Raw genomic sequence first — 19,627 nt, 5'->3', positions numbered from 1 at the left:
AGACAGACAGGAGGACACCGGCAGACAGGAGGACACCGAGGGAGGACAGACAGGAAGACAGACAGGAGGGCAGACAGACAGGAGGACACCGGCAGACAGGACAGACAGACAGGAGGACAGACAGGAGGACAGACAGACAGGAGGACACCGGCAGACAGGAGGACACCGAGGGAGGACAGACAGGAAGACAGACAGGAGGGCAGACAGACAGGAGGACACCGGCAGACAGGACAGACAGACAGGAGGACAGACAGGAGGACAGACAGACAGGAGGACACCGGCAGACAGGAGGACACCGAGGGAGGACAGACAGGAAGACAGACAGGAGGGCTGACAGACAGGAGGAGAGACAGACAGACAGGAGGACACCGGCAGACAGGAGGACAGACAGACAGGAGGACAGACAGACAGGAGGACACCGAAGGAGGACAGACAGGAGGACAGACAGACAGGAGGACAGACAGACAGGAGGACACCGAAGGAGGACAGACAGGAGGACAGACAGACAGGAGGACAGACAGACAGGAGGACACCGAAGGAGGACAGACAGGAGGACAGACAGACAGAAGGACAGACAGACAGAAGGACAGACAGACAGGAGGACAGACAGACAGGAGGACAGACAGACAGACAGGAGGACAGACAGACAGGCGGACACCTCAGTCTCTCCGCCGTCGGAGGATCCGGGATCGGCTGCAGGATGTCGGACTCTGCCTCCAGTTTCCTCCACATCGGAGATATCGTGTCTCTTTACGCCGAAGGCTCCGTCAACGGCTTCATCAGCACCCTGGGGTGAGTCGCTGCCCCCCCCCCCCCAGCTGACCGACGAAAAGTTACACGAAAATAAAACAACAAACTTAAAAGTCGTTAATTATTAATGTGACGCCAAAGCTCAGTGGCTAAAGGTGCAATGATTATATGTGCTCACACACACACACACACTCACACACACACACACACACACACACACACACTCACACACACACACACACACACACACACACACACACACACACTGTCAACTGTCCTTGACAGTGTGCGGGTACACTTCATTCATTCATAAATTGTTTATATATAAAAAAGTGCTGCAAAAATAAAGTTGTATTATACATAAAATAAAATATTTATATATAATAAAGTTTATTTATATATAATAGAACGGTCCGTCAAATAACCCGCAGAGCTCCATTCACAGAAGAGAACGTCCAGGATCACAGGGTGTTAGTATGTTGTTGATGTGGTTTTATTGCTCTTAGAGTGATGGTGATGAGTAGATCTTTAAATTCAATGTGGAATTTAACAGGCAGAAAGTTGGTGAGCACAGGAGTAATGTGTTCCTATTTGTCTGAGCAGCAGGTGGAGGGAGCCCTGACTGATGCCAGCGTTCAGTTCGGTAGGAGGAGACAAATGGTCAGATTTTTGTTGTTGTTGTCAAAAGAAAGATCTGAAATGTTTTCCTGCAGACTGCTTCATGTTTCTGGTCAAGGGAAGAAAGTCATTATGAAGTGGGACCAGCGACTGTCACCTCAGACTGGTCATCATTGAGTTGTAGAGAGTTTTGCGATAGGCAGCCTTTAACGTGACTGAGGCAGGCAAACAGATTTAGTCATGTAAAGTCTTTCGATTCGGAGTCGGTTGTTGGTTTCACGTTTGGCTCCATCTTATTTAAACTTAATGTCTCCCAGCTCGTCTAACGAAACCACGCGTTTCCAGAGCTCCACAACCGGAAGCGGATCCCTGATCTTTGATTAACTCTCACTATCAGATCAGTCATTTAATAGGTTCATGATTAATTCAACTTACTTTCTCACCTGATATTTAGTTTTTTCTTGATGTATTTTTCTGATGGCTGCATTTATTTAGCTCGACCATCCAGTTGGCCTCTGGTCTGGCGTAGTTTGCTCATAGACACTTCCATACTTGGAGCAAGGGATCGAGGCTGTGAACCAGAGTCGTGACTCTAAATAGGAAGAATGTAACTGAACACGTGTGGTGGCATTCTCTGGTATTTTGAGTAAATAATTAAAGTTTAAAAAAAAAAATGTGTATGAACCACATTCAGTCAGTTCTTCATTAGTGCTGGTGCAGCCAACGTCATGTTTTAATTCGAGCTTTGAGCAAAATTAGCTTCACTTTTCAAATGTGAAGCTGATCAAAGAAAAGTAAAATGAGATAATGATGCAGAATCAGAGCCAGACTCTAAAAGTAACAGGCGTTCGACAGTTGGACCTCAGAACACAAGTGGTACTGATGTTTGATCCACACAGTCTGACAGAAGGAGAGAAAAAAAGAACTCCGCCAAGGCCCAACAGTGTCCCCATGAAACGACATTTAAATCCACTACATGCAGACTTTTATTTACAGCAGATCCACACGGATCTCACAAACTCATAGCTATCGGTCCCCTAAATATGGCTGATTATTTCTCATCAAGATCAAGATCCAGTCCTCATCTTACAATGTTAAAGAAAAGAGCCACGCCAAAATGTCATGGTTTGTCATGTTCCGTCCTTCCATCAAGTTTCACAGAAATCTGTTCTGCAGTTTTTGTAAAATCCTGCTGACAAGCAAACAAATAGACAAACATACGAGTAGACAGGGGTGAGAACGTAGGGTCACTTGAGCGTGTAGAAACAGTCGCTCTTTTAATTCAAACTTAAATCACAATAATCTGAACACGGGGCTCAAACGTGAGTCATGGATAAAAAGAACCACCCCAGATACTTTATGTATAATAATTAACCACAGGGTGACCACAGAGTCACCGTCCACAGCGTTTCAGTCGCAACATCACAGACGATAATGAGAAACACAGTGATTCCACAGAGCAGATCAAATACCACAGTGTGATAAGAGCCGCAGTGAAACTGCAGAGACACTGACCGACTGTTATAAGAAGGCCTGGACACAATAATGTGCACCCCTGAGAAACTAGGTGGGTTTATTTATTCAGCTCCAATCAGACTCCAGGAAGCTCATAGGTCAACTAAAAAGACTTTTAATACCAGCCGTTGTTCTTTCTGTTTAGCCTTATGTATCTGGATACTCACCTATTACATTTCCAGTAGATTTCATTTGAACATATCTGCTCACCAGAGGATGAACCACCTGAAAATGATATTGTTTAGCTCCACTGGTTAAGTCTCTGATGACCAGGATGCAGTTTTGCTGTGTTCGATGCTGTCGCCGCGCCGAACGGTGCAGCATCTCGAGCCGTGGTTACAAAACAAAAAACAGAAAAATTCATAATATACCTGAATCTGTGTCGCAGAATATTTTTCTCATTCCTGTAAATAACTGGAGAATGGCACTGGACCCTCAGATTGGGAGTCACTGCTCTCTGGGACTCGAGCAGCACTTGAGACTCTTTGTGCGATTTATTGTTTCAAAGCTGAAAAACGTTACAGTGAATCAGAATTTTTTTTTAATATATAGTTTTCAACTGGAGCTTCACAGGAATCAACCTGTTTGTTGAGGCCGCAGAGAGGCGTCTGAGGCCTGCGTGTGGTACACAGGGATGTGTGTCGTCAAGATTTTAACAATATCACTCTTCACACCGATACATTATCTAAGCAATAATATAATGAGCATTATCTAAGAATTATAAGAGCTCCACCTTGAACAGATGTTTGTCTAAGTATAAGTACAGAAGCTGTATTGTTCTGATAACATTCAACCTCTCTCATTCTTTGGTTTGAAGTTAAACACTGAATGCAGGAGCATTTCTTCGCCTGCAGCCGCTCCTCCTCCTCTTCCTCCTCCTCCTCCTCCCTTCACTGAACTGTATCTGTGACTTTATGAACTGTTCAGGTTGAATATATGAACACTGGTGTCATTCAGTCAACTCTTATCCTACAGAGGCTAAACTACCTGGGGCAGCGTCAGATGAACTCTGAGCGAGGCTGTGGAATAAACTGTGCGTCTCTCTGTCTTCATGTGATGGACTTCGCACTCGTCTTTCCGTTCCTATCATGCAACCAACTTGTTGCACTTGTGGCAACGAGTATGGTCAGAATCGACTTAACTGCAGTGTGACTACACTTTTTCAACGTTTTACTTTCACCCGACATTGTGACGTGTGCATACTCCGAGACGGAGAGAGATCTGGTCTGAACGGTGATGCATCATAGATTAAAGTCTTAATCAGAAATGTTGTTGAGATAAAATGTGTTACTTTGTTATCTTCATTTCTCAGTACCAACAACCGATGATGACATTGAGGTCTTTATTCATTTTAATTTTTTTTTATACTGGGCATTGGTATTGATCCCTAGTGTTACATTGTTTTGCAGGAGAAAGTAAAAGATACAAATGACACCAAAACAAAACAACCCAAGCCGTTTTTTCACTTTGTTCCACTTGATTTTCAGTGTTCGTGGTTTTTGAAAAATCTGAAAATGTTTTCTTTTTTTTCTTTTTTATGTTTCTGACAGTGAAACAGTCCATACTTTATTTCCCTGAACTCGTCTCATGAGCACACGTCTTATCATTCCTCCGTGAACGCACCGTGTTTTCACCTCATCGTTCCCATGTCTGCGAAAACCCCAGTGATTCTAGTTTTCAACTTGAATCCTTTAATTCTCGTCTTCATTCAAAAAGGAGATGTGGAAATAGAAACAGTAAATTTCCAGTTCTTAAGAAAAATGTTTTTTTCTTCTTGTCAGTGAATATCTGCAGCAAGAAAATGACTGTGCTGTCTAGGAAACAACCACACACACAGACACACACACACACACACACACACACACACACACACACACACACACACACACACACACACACACACACACACACACAGTGGCAGCAGCCACTAATTGTATGGCAGGAAAAAGGAAGTGGTACAAAGTATGTCCAAGAGAGATTTCCATTGTGCCAGTGTGTGTGTGTGTGTGTGAGTGAGGGTTTTTCCTGTGCTGTGGTCTTGTCTGCGTGTGACTCGATCTGGACCTTTACAGTTTCTCTGCGGCCTTTCACTTCGATCGTTGACTTTCACTGTCTCAGTGAAAACAGCTGCCTCACACACACACACACACACACACACTCACATAATCCGTGTAATCAAAAAAACTTTAAAATGTTCGGTCAGACACTTTGAAAAGGGCCGAGACGACGTCGCCTTCTCCACTCGTGATCAGTTAACACAAGACACATGTTAATGCGGGTGTGAACAGGGCCTGAGTTCTTCATCCCGTCTGGATTTTTATTCATTACATTTTGGTGTGCATCTGGACAGAGGGTCGGGCTGATCCAGGAGATACCACATCTCTTCTTCAGAGTGTCCTGGTGGATCTGTGCGACTTTAAAAAACCTTAAAAAGCACAGAATCATCTGCAGCTGCTGGAAACTATGAGAAAAAAGCCACACTATCCCAGTTTGAGCTTTACCTCACTGACTTCCTGCTGCCTCCAGAATAAAGTTCAAATGTCTGTTAATCAGCCATCAACCCCGCTGGCTAAAAGGTTAGGGTGTGTTCGACTCCTGGCCTGACATTTACTTTGTGTTATTCCACTTTTTATATCTGTTAGGTAACATCATATTTTCATATTTATTATTTATTTAGTTTTTGAGGAAGAACATGACTCAAATAAAAGTATCTTATTATAATTTTACGACATTTTGGTTAACTGGCTCACACGCTGCTCACCACAAGCATGTTGACAGGGTCTGGCAAAAAGGCAGAAAAACAGCAATGTAAATAATCCTGCACCTCCACCCATTTAACCAAACAGAGTGAACTCCACCCTCCCGAAGGTCTGCCGCCAAAATCACAAAGAAGAGAGACTGAGACTGTGTCCGACAGCAGCGCTGGTCTCCGTGAAGACAAGGACAAGTGTGATGAATACCGATCGTACGGCCGGCCGCTGCTGTCGGACGCAGCTTCAATCTCTGTGAACGGTTTTCAGGTGTTTTTATCCGATGTTTCTGTCAGTTCCACGTTCACCTTTGCTCTCGTTTGTCTCTACGACGACAGATATTGTTTGAACACGATGTGGTCAGATGTGTATGGACATCCAAACACTGTTTTAACCAGCGCTGTGCCACCCAGGACCAGCACGTCGAGCAGTGTTTGACCATCTGAACAGAGATTTTCCTATGTCACGACGGATCTGATGTTGCCTGTTTGCAATCATGAATTCATTTACGCCCTCTTGTGGTGACGGCAGGCAATTGTCTCTGGAGGCTAGCTGGACTTCCACCGTTTCACCTATAGTTGTCACTTTCATGGGAGCCCGTCAAGCGGAGACAAATCAGCTGACTTAAATATTGATAAGACCACCTTGGCCCCTCGCAGTGAGGGAGTAGCAAGACGTCTGGCAGTAGCAGTGGTGGAGTGGATGGGCCGGGGTGTAAGGTTTGACAAATGTCTGACAAACAAGGGTTTTTGGCGAATCGGTGCTCAGTAGTACAACAGTAATTTTGGGTCGATACCCAACCAGAGACCTGACCTCAACCTGGTCCCAACCCCTTTGGGATGAACTGGAGCAGCGGCTCAGTGTCACATGTTCCACTGCCACATATGTTCATCTGTCCACATGCTTTTGGCCGTGTAGTGAGCGTTAAACGGACACATGGCCCCTCAGTGTCGCACAGTGTCCTTACGTGGAGTAAACTGTTGAATGGAGACACATTTAAATGGGATGCACCTGGGGCGGTGGAGAGACCTGGTGTTTACACACAGAGAGAAAACCTGCTGGTTTTCCTATAGTCAAATTCTGTTGAATTTGAACAGGACGCTCAGAGGCATCTGCTCTTCACCTCTCACACAGCATTGAGCTGCTGCGGTGAAAACGCTTCACCAGCTCCTGGTTCTCTTTTTATCATTTTATCTCTTATTTCATCTCTGCATTCTACGTCTGACTTCTCCGCGGCCGACTCCGTGGATAAATGTAGACACGAGAGAGTCGCAGTGAGAGTTGAGACAGTGTCTGTGGTGGAGTTAGTGAGAGTTTACTAGAGTTTGGCACCTTAGTATCATCACAGTTTCATTTGGGTATCTTAGTAAAATCTGTGATGATGATCAGTTATAACAGTAGGGATGGAATCACAATTACAAATTGTTCAAAACATACAAAAAGGTAAAGTGCACCTTGGTAGACTACGTTAAACCATTCTCGTTAAATCTTCGTTAAATCTTGTAACATTCTCGTTAAATCTTGTGACTGACTGAAGATTGAATTCCGGTTCGAAATGGGATCAGACATTTGTCTCAGTGCGTTAGAAAGACTGAGTGAACTGAACTGATCTGGATCTGTTTCTCGTCCGGTAAGTTCCGTCCTGCTGTCAGGCGATGGAGCTGGAAAACACCTGCATGTATTCAAATGTACCGATCCATAGTCAAATCTGTTGTCCTGCAGGAGGGAGAGGAGAGGAGGGGGACGAGGAAAAAATAAAACCAAGTTTGTCCCCGGTGAGACAGAGACACACTCTGTGATAGTAATGTACTGTCATAACTGCAGAATATCTCAAATGAGTGGAAACGCTGTCAAACTGATTCCAAAGGATGTTTGAAAGAAAGAAAGTCTAGTCTTTTGGGATTCTTTAGAACCCGCAGCTACAGATTCCCAGTCTGATTATCTTTGTGAGTAGACATGCCAGAGATGAGACAGATAGACGCATCCTCAAGGTTCATACTCGCTCACACCTGGCAGGTGGACAAAAGAACTGATTGGCTGTTGTCGTTGAGATGGGGGGCGGTGGGAGAGGTTTTGTCTGGAAACTCGAGGACCAGATGTTGTGAAGTGTTTCACTGTGAAACATGTTTTTACCGGGAACATGTTGCGGTGCAGTTTTTAACGGCAGGTGCTTGCGGAGGCCGGTTCGGCGGCTAACTCAGCCATATGCTAATTAACACTCGGGATGACTGTTGTTGCGTAACAGACCCCCTCACTTTTAAAAGCCTCTTTGTGTTTCTCTCATCGTCCTGATCAGATTTCCGTGGTTTTATTTCCATATGTGGCGTTGATTTGAATGGTTGTGGATTAAGTTAATGACCCTCGAGCACACACACACACACACATGTTTACACACACTGTTGGCTGAGTAATTATTGTAGTTTGGCTCTTGAGTGTGTCTGGTGCAGATGATCAGATGACTTCCTCTTCTTTTATCATTTTTTTTGTTTTGAGAGCTCGACCTGTGTAGTAGGGTTGTTTGGTCTTGGCGGTTTGATGAGTTGTTTGAACAGAGCAGATCATAAGAGCAGCTTGTTCGGAAGATGATCCTCAAATATGCCCACGATCATTGGCAGTCACCTGCTTTGTTTACGAGATGCGGCTCTGGTTTGTAAATGGTTTGACCCTGAACTGAACCAACGCGCGGGGCCATGACTCGTAAGACGTCGGCTCCAAACGAGACTTTCTAATGCACTTATTACACCATCAGTACAAAAAGCAACTGTAAAATAGTTTTAGTGATTCAGTGCTTCACCCAGTGTGACGCTACATCACACAGAACAAGACTCTACACAATACAAGTCCGGTGGAGGATTATTGTTGTACAACACACACACACACACACACACACACCTGGCCTCCTGCTGAATGTTAATGTGTGTATGAATAGAGAGGTAATCCTGCTGACTGTAGTCTGTCTGAAAAGAGAGAGAGAGAGAGAGAGAGAGCACCCCCCCTCCAACACACACACACGCACACCACCACCACCACTTGTTTCCAAAACACTGATGGTAGAAGAGATTTACTTAATGACCCACCCACCCTCACACTCACACGCAGACACACACTCACACGCAGACACACACACACACACACACACACACACACACACACTTGCACTTCTATCGTTGTGAGTACGCTCATAGACATAATGCATTCCTCAACTTAAACATAATTCCACCCTGAACCCTAAAGCCAGGTCTCAACCCTCAAAATCCCTTTGAACTTATGAGGGCCGACAAAAATGTCCTCACGTGTGTGACGCCATGATGCACATGCGAAGAAACTGTAAAGATAAATGTTGGGTCCGAGCTGAAGTAAACCTGTAAGAATAAATGTCATTGTCAGCCTATCAGGTGGGTCTTCATGTTGTGAATATCAGTTTATTTCTTATGAAGAAATAAATAAGATCCGCCCGTTTGTCCAGATCTGTCTTGGCCCATTTCCCTCCTTCATGGAAATTTGTTCCGTAGTTTTTGCGTAATCCTGCTGACAAACAAACAAAGAAACAGACAGGGTGAAAACATAACTTCCATGGCGGAGATAATGACTGAGATCGTATGTAGTGCTGAGAAAAGATGTGTAAAATCAGCTAAAAGATGAAGGAAATAAAACCTCTTATGAATGTGAGACCAGAGTTTTATTTACATGTTTTCTGCCTTTTATATTTTGTTTATTTTACTGTTTATTGAATTGAATTCATTCTATTTAGTTTTTTATTCTATTCACCATATTAACTAATGTTGTTTTCCCACTTTAAACCACCTTTTTGTGATTTATTTTTTTATAGTATTTATTTTTTTATATTCTAAATGTTTCTTTTGTATTGTTCCTGAAAGACCTTAATCTAATCCAGAGTGTGTGGTATATCCCTTGGGTGAAAGCTAGTTTCCCTTAAGAAAATTCTTATATCAAAAGCCCTAAATCAGCAAATTAGGTATATTTTAACGGTCACATTTACAAATGTACACACCGATTTTACAAATGACAAATACATTATTGATCACTTGAAATCATTGATGACACTGGGGATTTGGGTTCATGTTCAGGGTTTTCATTCATTAATTAACCACTTAACTCCCTGAAGCACGTCTTCATCAGTGAAATGTGTCCTCTGTGGTTTCTGTCTGCAGGTTGGTAGATGACCGCTGTGTGGTCGAACCTGCTGCCGGAGATTTGGAGAATCCTCCAAAGAAGTTCAGAGGTCAGTTTGTGTGTGTAAATATTTGAATAAATCTCTTGTAGATGATTGTCTTCAACGTATCAAGGCCAAGTTAAATGGAGGAAGAGCAGCTGCAGGACTGACTGTTTTATTCTTATTTAAAGTTTTATTTATCTAGTAAAGCATGTTGTCTTTATATACAGTCATTGATCATCTTTAAATACACTCACTGATTGTCTTAATATACAGTCTCCTATCTGGAAACATGAAGCCTCCAGATCACTTACACTTAGAGTTGTTCCTTTAAGATTTTCTCACGAGGTACAGACACAAATTATTATTCAAAGAAGATCATTTTAAAAATGAGTAGGTGGTGTGTAATACAGAAATGGACACATTTAAAAAAAAAAAAAAAAAAGCCCTGCCGTGTTTCCCTTATACCACAACCCCCTCGTACGATCGTCTGTGGCTGCCCGAGTTCCAGAGTCATACGTCCTGTGGAATCAGCCCGACTCTTGTCCTGGGTCATGTCTCTGCTATAAGAACCAGATGGAACCATGACAACCTCCAGTGTGGTGTTCGAAATATAAATAATATACATGTGTGATGTGAGTCCAGCTAGAATCATCAGAGACAGTTGGTGGAGGAGAGTTTCCAACTGGACACACACACACACACATATGTATTCTATATATATAACAGCACGTTGCCATCTGCTCTATTTGAGTTTTTGGACGTCGCTCAGTTGAACTAGTTTAGTTCACCCAGTTACTGACAACACAAACTTTGAATCCAGAGCAGACGAGAGTTTCAGAAACTGTACAACACGATACAGAGTGATCACAAGCAGGCAAGTGACATTTGCCTGACAAACACACACACACACACACACACATTTTTGAAGCTACAGGATCTGCTGGAGGAGAGTCAATATTGACCTCCCCTCTCTCTCTCCTTGTGTTTTCTCTTATATCCTTTTAGCTTTATTTGATTTTCCAAATTTCTGCCCCTCCAGCATTGGCTCTGTTATATCACGTTTTGAGTTGACATTTTTATTTCAGCGTGCAATTGTACTTTTATCTGAGCCACACACAGTCAGTCTGTTGACCTGCCTCATGCATACACAGTAGAACATGTTGACAGATGGATATCAGCTCACACATTGATGATGCTCAGAGGACGAATCCTAATGATGCTGGTGCTGGCTGAATTTCCCTATAATGCCACCAGCAGGTCAGTTTCCACCATAGACTGTAAATATAGATGGACGATGCGTCTCCACTTATGTTGTATGTTTTTGTGTCGTAATGCGTCATACAGGGTTCGTTTAGATAATTTAGGATTTAAAGTTCAGTAAGAGCATTAGTTTATCTACTAATCGAAATGGAAATGTGAGTTCAGCACCAAGCTCTGTCCGCAGAGGTGAAGACAGCACCGACGTTGACTCTTGTTTGGCGTCTACTGAAGTTAGCATGTTAACCAGCCTGCCCCGCCCCGCGTCCCGTCACTGAAGCATCCAGTCTGCTGCTCAGAGGACGTGTTATAACCTCTCGTCTGAAGCTCCTGGCGGGGGACTGTTACGACGCACGCGCGGCCGGAAACGGTCATGCAACAGCAGAAGAAAACTCTGAAATATCAGCTTTAAAGTTTTTCAATGCTCTGTGTGTTTAATGACTCACTGTTGGGTTATTGATGGGAAGACCGTATTTGTTTTTCAGGAAATAAGTAATCTTCTCTGGATTACACACTCAAACACTCAGAGATGGGATTAATGTCAGATGGTTCACCAGTTTGATGTTCTGAAACCAAAACAGCCAATTAGTTTCATGTGCACACTCCACTGACCAATCATCTCTCTGGAACTAATCGCTCCAGCAGGTGACTACGCAGTCAATCCAGATGTAGAACAAAACCAGATACAACATGGAGATTAATTCTAAAGGGAATATGGATAATAAAACATTAATTCTTTTATAGTGATACATATCTTCTGTGATGTTTTCCTAAGTATTGTCATGTTGGATGGAACTTGATTTAGATATTGTGTTCTGCTCTGCTCTGTCTTCGCTCAGACTGCCTGTTTAAGGTTTGTCCCATGAGTCGCTATTCGGCTCAGAAACAGTTCTGGAAAGCCAAACAAGCCAAACATGAGAAGGACAAGATCGCTGATGTGGTGCTGCTGCAGAAACTACAGGTAAAACACACAGCCAGACAGATTTTACACACTGTAATGAACTGTCTCTTTTTCAATGAAAACCCAGAACATGATTTCCTCTCATGATGGAGCTAGGCTAGCAGTTTCCCTCTACTTCCAGTCTTTGTGCTAAGCTAATTTTAGCACATCTCGTGTGTGTCTTGCAGCACGCGTCCAACCTGGAGCAGAAGCAGAACGAGACAGAAAACAAGAAAGTCCATGGAGACGTTGTAAAATACGGAACTGTCCTACAGGTAAATAACATTATAATCTATAAAGATATAATGGTCCATATTTAGTTATTACAAACAGACAAAAAACAGCTAACAGAGCGTGAACACTGGACTCAAACATGACACCACATGTATCAGCTGTTTATTAACACGTTCAACATGTCATTATTAAAGGTGACCACACGTCAGTGTTGTGTTCACTGTGTGTTTGTGCTGAAAACTAATGGCCACTGTGTAGACTTCTTTATGAGACACGTTTGAACACGTCTCATGCACACACTCACACACACACACACACACACACACACACTTATGTCCTCCCCCCAGACAGGGCGTCACCAATTGCCATGACAACCAGGTGACTTATAAGCTTTCCCTCCCCACCCCTCCCCTTTTTACAATGACAACATGTTTCCTGTAGACTTTTCATACATGAAAGATTTACACACACACACACACACACACACACATTGACAGGTTGGGTGTGGTTGGTTCCTGTTGAATGAAACTGAGTCAGATTGTTAAGATAAATATTCCTGTAGGAGAAAGGTATGTGTGTGTGTGTGTGTGTGTTTGCGTGTGCGTGTGCGTTCATTATGATGACAGCCCTAAAGGAAGGTCAGTATTGACACTAACAGATAGCAGCACATCTACGAAACACATGAAAGCAGGGTGTGTGTGTGTGTGTGTGTGTGTGTGTGTGTGTGTGTGTGTTAAAGGTGTGGAGAGGATCAGATGGCTCTGTAGAACCCCTTATTTAACTGGAAGTTCAAACGATACATGAACTTTCACTTCTTTTAAAACATCTTCTGCCTGAAAGTGATAAAAACATAATTATTCAGTTTTTCTCTTTTTGTCATCAAATCTGATGTGTGTGAGTGTGTGAGTCTGACTCTGACATCTGTTCCCTGTCTGTGGCTCTCAGCTCCGAGGCCACTGTTCCCTACCAAAGACGTAAAACATTTAAAATATAGCACACATGTAAAGAGTCTTTCAAAACAACAAGCCCAGTAATTTACTTACTTACTTTACTTGTCAAGTCCGTGAATGAAAAACCAGAAGAAGATGTGATTTTTTTGTAAATTAGGGATGGGTCGTTATCCCTAAAAAAAATGTATGTATATGTACGTACAGTGTTATATGTCTGTCTCCAGTTGCTCCACATGAAGAGTAATAAATACTTGACGGTGAACAAGCGTCTGCCGGCTCTGCTGGAGAAGAACGCCATGCGGGTCACTCTGGACGGGACGGGGAATGAAGGGTCCTGGCTCTTCATCCAGCCCTTCTGGAAGCTCCGCGCCAACGGAGACAATGTAAACACACAACATACTATACATCATCACACTACAGGAAGTGTGAGGATGAATCGTGAGGATTCTGATGATCTGACGATTACTGTTCTGCTACAATTATGGCCTTAACAAAAAAAAAGGAAATGTCAAAATTTCCTTTGTATTTTCATACTTCCAATGATCCTCTCCTCTGACACCAGTAGGTCAGTGAGAGTAACAGTACTACTTTATTTATACAACACATTTCGCACAAAAAGATAACACAGCATGCTTCTTCAAAACAAAACAAAATTGCAGAAAAGAAAGAAACTAAAGTTTTTATAGCAGCAGAACCTGCAGTAATGATGTAATAGAAGTAATAGTGATAGAACAATTGTTGAGTCAATGTCGCTTGTTGCAGGTGGTTGTGGGAGATAAAGTTATCCTGAACCCGGTGAACGCTGGTCAACCACTTCACGCTTCAAACTACGAACTGACCGACCATCCAGGCTGTAAGGAGGTGAGAAACACACACACAAACACAGACACACACACACACACACACACACACACACACACACACACACACATGGACCCACACTTCTGTGGGCTTTATTGCCATGAATGCAAAAACATCACTGATAATTTAATTGAACAATGAGATCAGAAGAGAAAGGGAATATAAATAAAGTATAATAAAATCAAATAAAGTAGAAGAAAATGTCTGGTACCAAGAGGGAAGATCGGCTGACCTACTCAGATAGACCTCAAATACCTGGTCGTACCTGAACGGCACTTTGAGCATCTCGAAATTAAATTAACATTTTGTTACATTTCCATTATTTTAAGTATCTAATTTAATCATAATTGGTTATAAACTGTAAATGTATGTGAATGCAGGGAGTAGAATTCACAGTGGAGACTTCATGACTTCATGTGCTCGTCCGCCTTGTGTGTTTCTTCTCTCCTCTGCAGGTGAACTCGGTGAACTGCAACACCAGCTGGAAGATCAACCTGTTCATGATGTTCAGTGACCACAGAGAGGAAGTCCTCAAAGGAGTGAGTGGACTCACTGAGGCCTATATATATATATAATACAAACTTGTGGGAATCAGGCAGGAACTACAAACACTTTGCAACTGTCCTTTAATATTCTGTTAACTGTCTCTCTCTCTCTTTTAGGGCGACGTGGTGCGTTTGTTTCACGCTGAGCAGGAAAAGTTTCTGACGTGTGACGAGTACAAGAGCAAACTCCACGTTTTCCTCCGGACCACGCTGAGACAGTCCGCCACCTCGGCGACCAGCTCCAATGCTCTATGGGAGGTTGAGGTACGCAAACGCAAAAACACGCACATGCAAAAACACAAAAACACAAATATACACGGAGACACAGACATGGCATTATGAATTTATGTTTGTGTGGCGATTGGTCCGTCAGGTTGTCCATCATGACCCGTGTCGTGGGGGGGCGGGACACTGGAACAGTCTCTATCGTTTCAAGCACCTGGCCACCGGCAACTACCTGGCTGCTGAGGTAACCATGGCAACACTGGATGGAATGTTTTTATTTTACTGTAAAGGCAGTGGAACTATAACCCTTAATGGTTAAGGGGATACATTCATATGAATACAATGGCTGCCACTTTTCAAGGGATTTTAAAGTGTATTTTCTTATCTAGGCAGGTGTATGTATGTACGTACTGAACACTAAGGAAATGTTACTCACTTTGAGTTCTGATTCAACTGTTTTTGTCTTTGTTTTAGGAGAATCCAGGTTATAAAGGAGACAACGCAGAGATCTTGACCTCGGTGAGTCCAGCAATTGAGAAAAAGCTGCTTGTTTCTTCCACAGTCACCCGGTGTGTCTCATAGACTGAATATAAAGACAATCAATGACTTTATATGAAGATGGACAGTGCGTCTTCACCTCCTCCCTATATACAAAAATGTTAAACTGTCTCAAAGTCAGCAGATGTGTCCAAGTTTTTAAAAGCAACCCGATTTCTGTAGGATCTAAGTCCGAGAAAAAGCAGGGATAGCACATTATTTGTGCTAAATAATTTTCTTACATTGCTGCATTAGCACAAAAACAGCAAAAAGTAAATAAGTATTAAGTAAATAGAGTTTTTTTTTTTTAACCCTCTCACCTCCTCAGCCTCACCCTAACCTATGACCTCTCTGTAGATGGACACTAGTCGTAGCAACAAGCGCTCCCATGGCGAGAGAATCAAATACAAGCTGGTGGCAGTGGCTCATGGAAACGACATTGCCTCGCTGTTTGAGCTGGACCCGACAACGCTGCAGAAGACTGACTCATTCGTACCACGGTAGGATCCACTGACGGCAAAAGCTTCCTGAAGGGAGATCATACACACAAAGAGCTTGAATAGAAATGGAGTCACTTGTCTTCCAGGAACTCGTATGTACGACTGAGACACCTCTGCACCAACACCTGGATCCAGAGCACCAACGTCCCCATAGACATCGATGAGGAGAGACCAATCCGACTCATGGTGAGACGTCACTCAAGTTCACGTTCTGATAAGCTTTACAGGATAGAGCAGAACATGATAAAGCTGCACGTGATGACTATGTTCAATCGAAGCTGAAAACACAACGGACAGGGGTGGAAACATAACATCAAGGTCACAGATGTGTGACCTGAAGTCACTGTTGGTCAGAGTGTGAGATGTGTGTATTGACCTCTGTATATCCGCCTCCTGCAGTTAGGAACATGTGCCACTAAAGAGGACAAGGAGGCCTTCGCCATTGTCTCAGTTCCTGTCATGGAAATCAGAGATCTTGACTTCGCCAACGATGCCAGCGCCATGTTGAGCACTGTGGTCGACCAGTTCAACCAGGGCTTCATCAGCCAGAACGACCGCAGGTGTGACACTGTGTGTGTGTGTGTGCGTGTGTGTGTGTTTGTTTAACATCTGTATGTGGGAACATTTAGGCAGCTTTATTCAAATATTGTAAAAAGGATTGTAAAATAAGTACAAGTGTATTTGTTGAACGGCTCACCAATAGTTGTCTTTATTTCATCTAAATTAATAATGTTGTTCAATTTAAAATGCAAGGACAATCAATACATTTTATTTTGTATTTGTATTTACGGTAAAATTATGACATGATTTAATATAAATATTCAAAATATTCATGGGAACATGAGTGGGGGCAAACAGGGAGGCAGGTCTTTTGGAAGAGTTAATATCCACGGATGTTTTTCTCGCTCAGGTTTGCCATCAAGCTGCTGGAGGACGTGGTTTTCTTTGTGGCTGACGTCATCAATAGCGGTCAGAACGTCCTGGACGTGGCCATGTCCAAAGCCAACAGAGAGAGACAGAAACTGATGAGAGAGCAGAACATCCTCAAACAGGTGAGAGCCGAAAATGAAAAAAGAAATCCAGAAACAGAGGCAGGAAATGTTCAGACATGACTGACACCATGTGTGTGTGATTGTGCGTTTCAGATCTTTGGCATCCTGAAGGCGCCCTTCAAGGACCGGGGGGGAGGGGAGGGTCCGCTGCTGCGTCTGGAGGAGCTGGCAGACCAGAAGAACACTCCCTATCAGTACATGCTCAGACTCTGCTACAGGGTCCTCCGACACTCGCAGGAGGACTACCGCAAGAACCAGGTGAGGAAGAGGAGGAGGATGATGATGAAGATGACCCGCTTCTCAACAGACTGTCAACCACATCTCAGTGTGATCGATTCCAGGCCATAATTTCCATAGAGGGGGTTTATTGTTTTGTGCTCTGACTTTGATAAAAGATCTGCAATTATAAAACATATTGACTTTCAGTCAAAACAAAGAGCCTTATAAGCAGCAGCTAGTGTTGCTGCTATTTTTAATTGAATTTCTTTTTGCTCTGACAGGCTCAACCTCCAACCCCTCCAAATATGGTTTCTTCTGATATCGGCAAGATGTTAGTTTACAGCCTCAAAAGGAATACCTGCAAATTGTTGATCATAAACTATGTTGTTATCTTTAAATACCTCCTTGTGCCCTCACCTCCTCAATGTGTGAAACCAAATCTACTCTCTTGGTTCAGTTTGCGTTTTGACTACACAATCATCTAGTCCCGGTTCCCTTTACTGCGACCGCTTCTCTTCATATGTACTGTGGCTTTGTGACAACTTATTGAACCTGTTTATGCTGCTGATGATGACCGTTCTCCCCCTGGCTGTCTCACTTTCCTACCCCCTGCAGGAGCACATAGCAAAGCAGTTCGGTGTGATGCAGAGTCAGATCGGTTATGACATCCTGGCCGAGGACACCATCACCGCCCTGCTGCACAACAACCGCAAACTGCTGGAGAAACACATCACCAAGACCGAGGTGGAGACCTTCGTCAGCCTGGTCCGCAAGAACCGAGAGCCCAGGTACACAGGAGGAGGGGAGAAATGAGGAGGAGGAGGAGGAGGGGCAGTGTTTGGTTGTTATTGCTGTTATCTTCCTGTCAGATATGCAAGACATTACGTGTGTGTGTTTGTGCAGGTTTCTGGACTACCTGTCAGACCTGTGTGTGTCCAACAACGTGGCCATCCCCGTCACTCAGGAACTCATCTGTAAATGTGTTCTGGAGCCGAAAAACCAGGATATCCTCATCAAGACAGAGTGAGGACAGACGGAGGGAGGGAGGAGGGAGTGAGGGGGTGAAGTCACTGCTCTGGATACCAGGTCCATTTAAAATGAGTTTAGTTCATGAGACAGAGACTGAACCAAGTTTAGCATGAATCACATAAAGTCAGTGCCACTTGAAGTGCAATGCAGCCATATTATTTGTTTGTTAATCTGACCAGCAGACTGCAGCACAGTCCTTATTTTCTGTTTTCATTGCTGTGTTGGGGGGGGGACACAAGGATTAGCATTTTAGAATATTTAGCCACACAATATTTCCTCTCTTAATTGTGCCTCTCATGTCAACATCTTCAAATTCCTGCTCTGTTTCTGTTTCATTGCTTCCAGGCGTCGTATCCCAAAAGAGCTGCACCCTGTTGTTGAGGGGGAGTACTTGGGGATGGATGACTATGGAGATGATGATGAGGTTGGTCTGCCTGAGTTTGTGTTTTTAACTTAACCGCTCGGTCACTCCTGACTTTGGAGACCAACTTCTAGACAACATTTAATGTCTATAACTTGAGGGGAAATGTGTGTAAGACATGAAATATCTCCTCTTTCTGTAGGTGTGGCTGGTGTGGACAGACAAGACCAATGAGAGACAGGAGAAGAGCATTAGACAACTGGCTCAGGAGGCGAGGCAGGGAAACGCTCACGATGAGAATGTCCTCACTTACTACAGGTAGAGACACACGGGATCAGGTCGTCACCTGGGTCAATGAATGTCCACGGAAAATGTATTGGAAATCTCCCCATTATTAACAGTCTCCTTGTAGATTGAGGAACTACGACTCTATTTACAGCTTTTTAAACAAATATTTTGATTCCTTTTTTTTTACATATTACTTGTGTCGTTCTTTTAATGATTTATATTTACATGGTTCGTAGTGAAACTTTAGTAAAAGAGTCACCAAATAAATTAAGATTCATCCTCTGGTAACCATGAATATCCATAGTAAATTACATGGACATCTTAATCTCAGTCAAAGTCTTGAAGAGTTCTTGCAATTTCACAAAATAGTACAAGCCTCCACTGGTCTGTTAAATATCTGCCATAGATCATTAATGTAAATACACTCTGCACCTCCCCAGGTATCAGCTGAAGCTCTTTGCCCGGATGTGTCTGGACCGTCAGTATCTGGCCATAGACGAGATCTCCAAGCAGTTGGATGTGGAGCTCATCTTCCTGTGCATGATGGACGAGACACTGCCCTTTGACCTCCGGGCCTCCTTCTGTCGCCTCATGCTCCATGCCCACGTCGACCGAGACCCTCAGGAGCTGGTGACCCCCGTCAAATTCGCCCGCCTCTGGACGGAGATCCCCACCTCCATCACCATCAAAGAGTAGGTCGATTTTAATGCTGCTGCAAATATAATGTGAATTGTGAGAATTGTTGTGGTGTTTAATTTTCCTTTTTTTTTAACTACAGAAAACGCAACTAATGTGAATGATTTTTACCAATATTTGGAA

At 43.4% G+C, this 19,627-nt stretch overlaps 1 protein-coding gene across 5 annotated transcripts in view; it reads left to right on the top strand.

The window, feature by feature from the left end:
- The first annotated feature begins 533 nt into the window (after positions 1–533).
- Positions 534–19,627, top strand: part of itpr3 (inositol 1,4,5-trisphosphate receptor, type 3) — a 40,841-nt gene continuing 21,747 nt past the window's right edge. For 4 of the 5 annotated variants that reach the window (XM_047331012.1, XM_047331010.1, XM_047331011.1 and 1 more), the window contains exons 1-20: positions 534–792; positions 9,806–9,876; positions 11,907–12,028; positions 12,196–12,282; positions 13,416–13,574; positions 13,954–14,052; positions 14,508–14,591; positions 14,715–14,861; positions 14,971–15,066; positions 15,297–15,341; positions 15,717–15,859; positions 15,946–16,045; positions 16,259–16,419; positions 16,770–16,911; positions 17,005–17,169; positions 17,746–17,918; positions 18,034–18,153; positions 18,505–18,583; positions 18,723–18,838; positions 19,249–19,500. In XM_047331012.1, coding sequence (XP_047186968.1) covers positions 701–792; positions 9,806–9,876; positions 11,907–12,028; positions 12,196–12,282; positions 13,416–13,574; positions 13,954–14,052; positions 14,508–14,591; positions 14,715–14,861; positions 14,971–15,066; positions 15,297–15,341; positions 15,717–15,859; positions 15,946–16,045; positions 16,259–16,419; positions 16,770–16,911; positions 17,005–17,169; positions 17,746–17,918; positions 18,034–18,153; positions 18,505–18,583; positions 18,723–18,838; positions 19,249–19,500 — 2,453 coding nt within the window. In that variant the 5' untranslated portion in view covers positions 534–700. Of the gene's footprint in view, positions 793–9,805; positions 9,877–11,906; positions 12,029–12,195; positions 12,283–13,395; positions 13,575–13,953; positions 14,053–14,507; positions 14,592–14,714; positions 14,862–14,970; positions 15,067–15,296; positions 15,342–15,716; positions 15,860–15,945; positions 16,046–16,258; positions 16,420–16,769; positions 16,912–17,004; positions 17,170–17,745; positions 17,919–18,033; positions 18,154–18,504; positions 18,584–18,722; positions 18,839–19,248; positions 19,501–19,627 lie in introns of those variants that run through there. The other variant, XM_047331013.1, reaches the window with a different exon arrangement.

The sequence above is a fragment of the Scophthalmus maximus genome, chromosome 3, assembly GCF_022379125.1.
Source record: "Scophthalmus maximus strain ysfricsl-2021 chromosome 3, ASM2237912v1, whole genome shotgun sequence".
In the NCBI taxonomy this organism is placed as follows: Eukaryota; Metazoa; Chordata; class Actinopteri; order Pleuronectiformes; family Scophthalmidae; genus Scophthalmus; species Scophthalmus maximus.
Note: the sequence above shows the minus strand (reverse complement) of the source record. Positions and strands in the feature narration are given on the sequence as shown.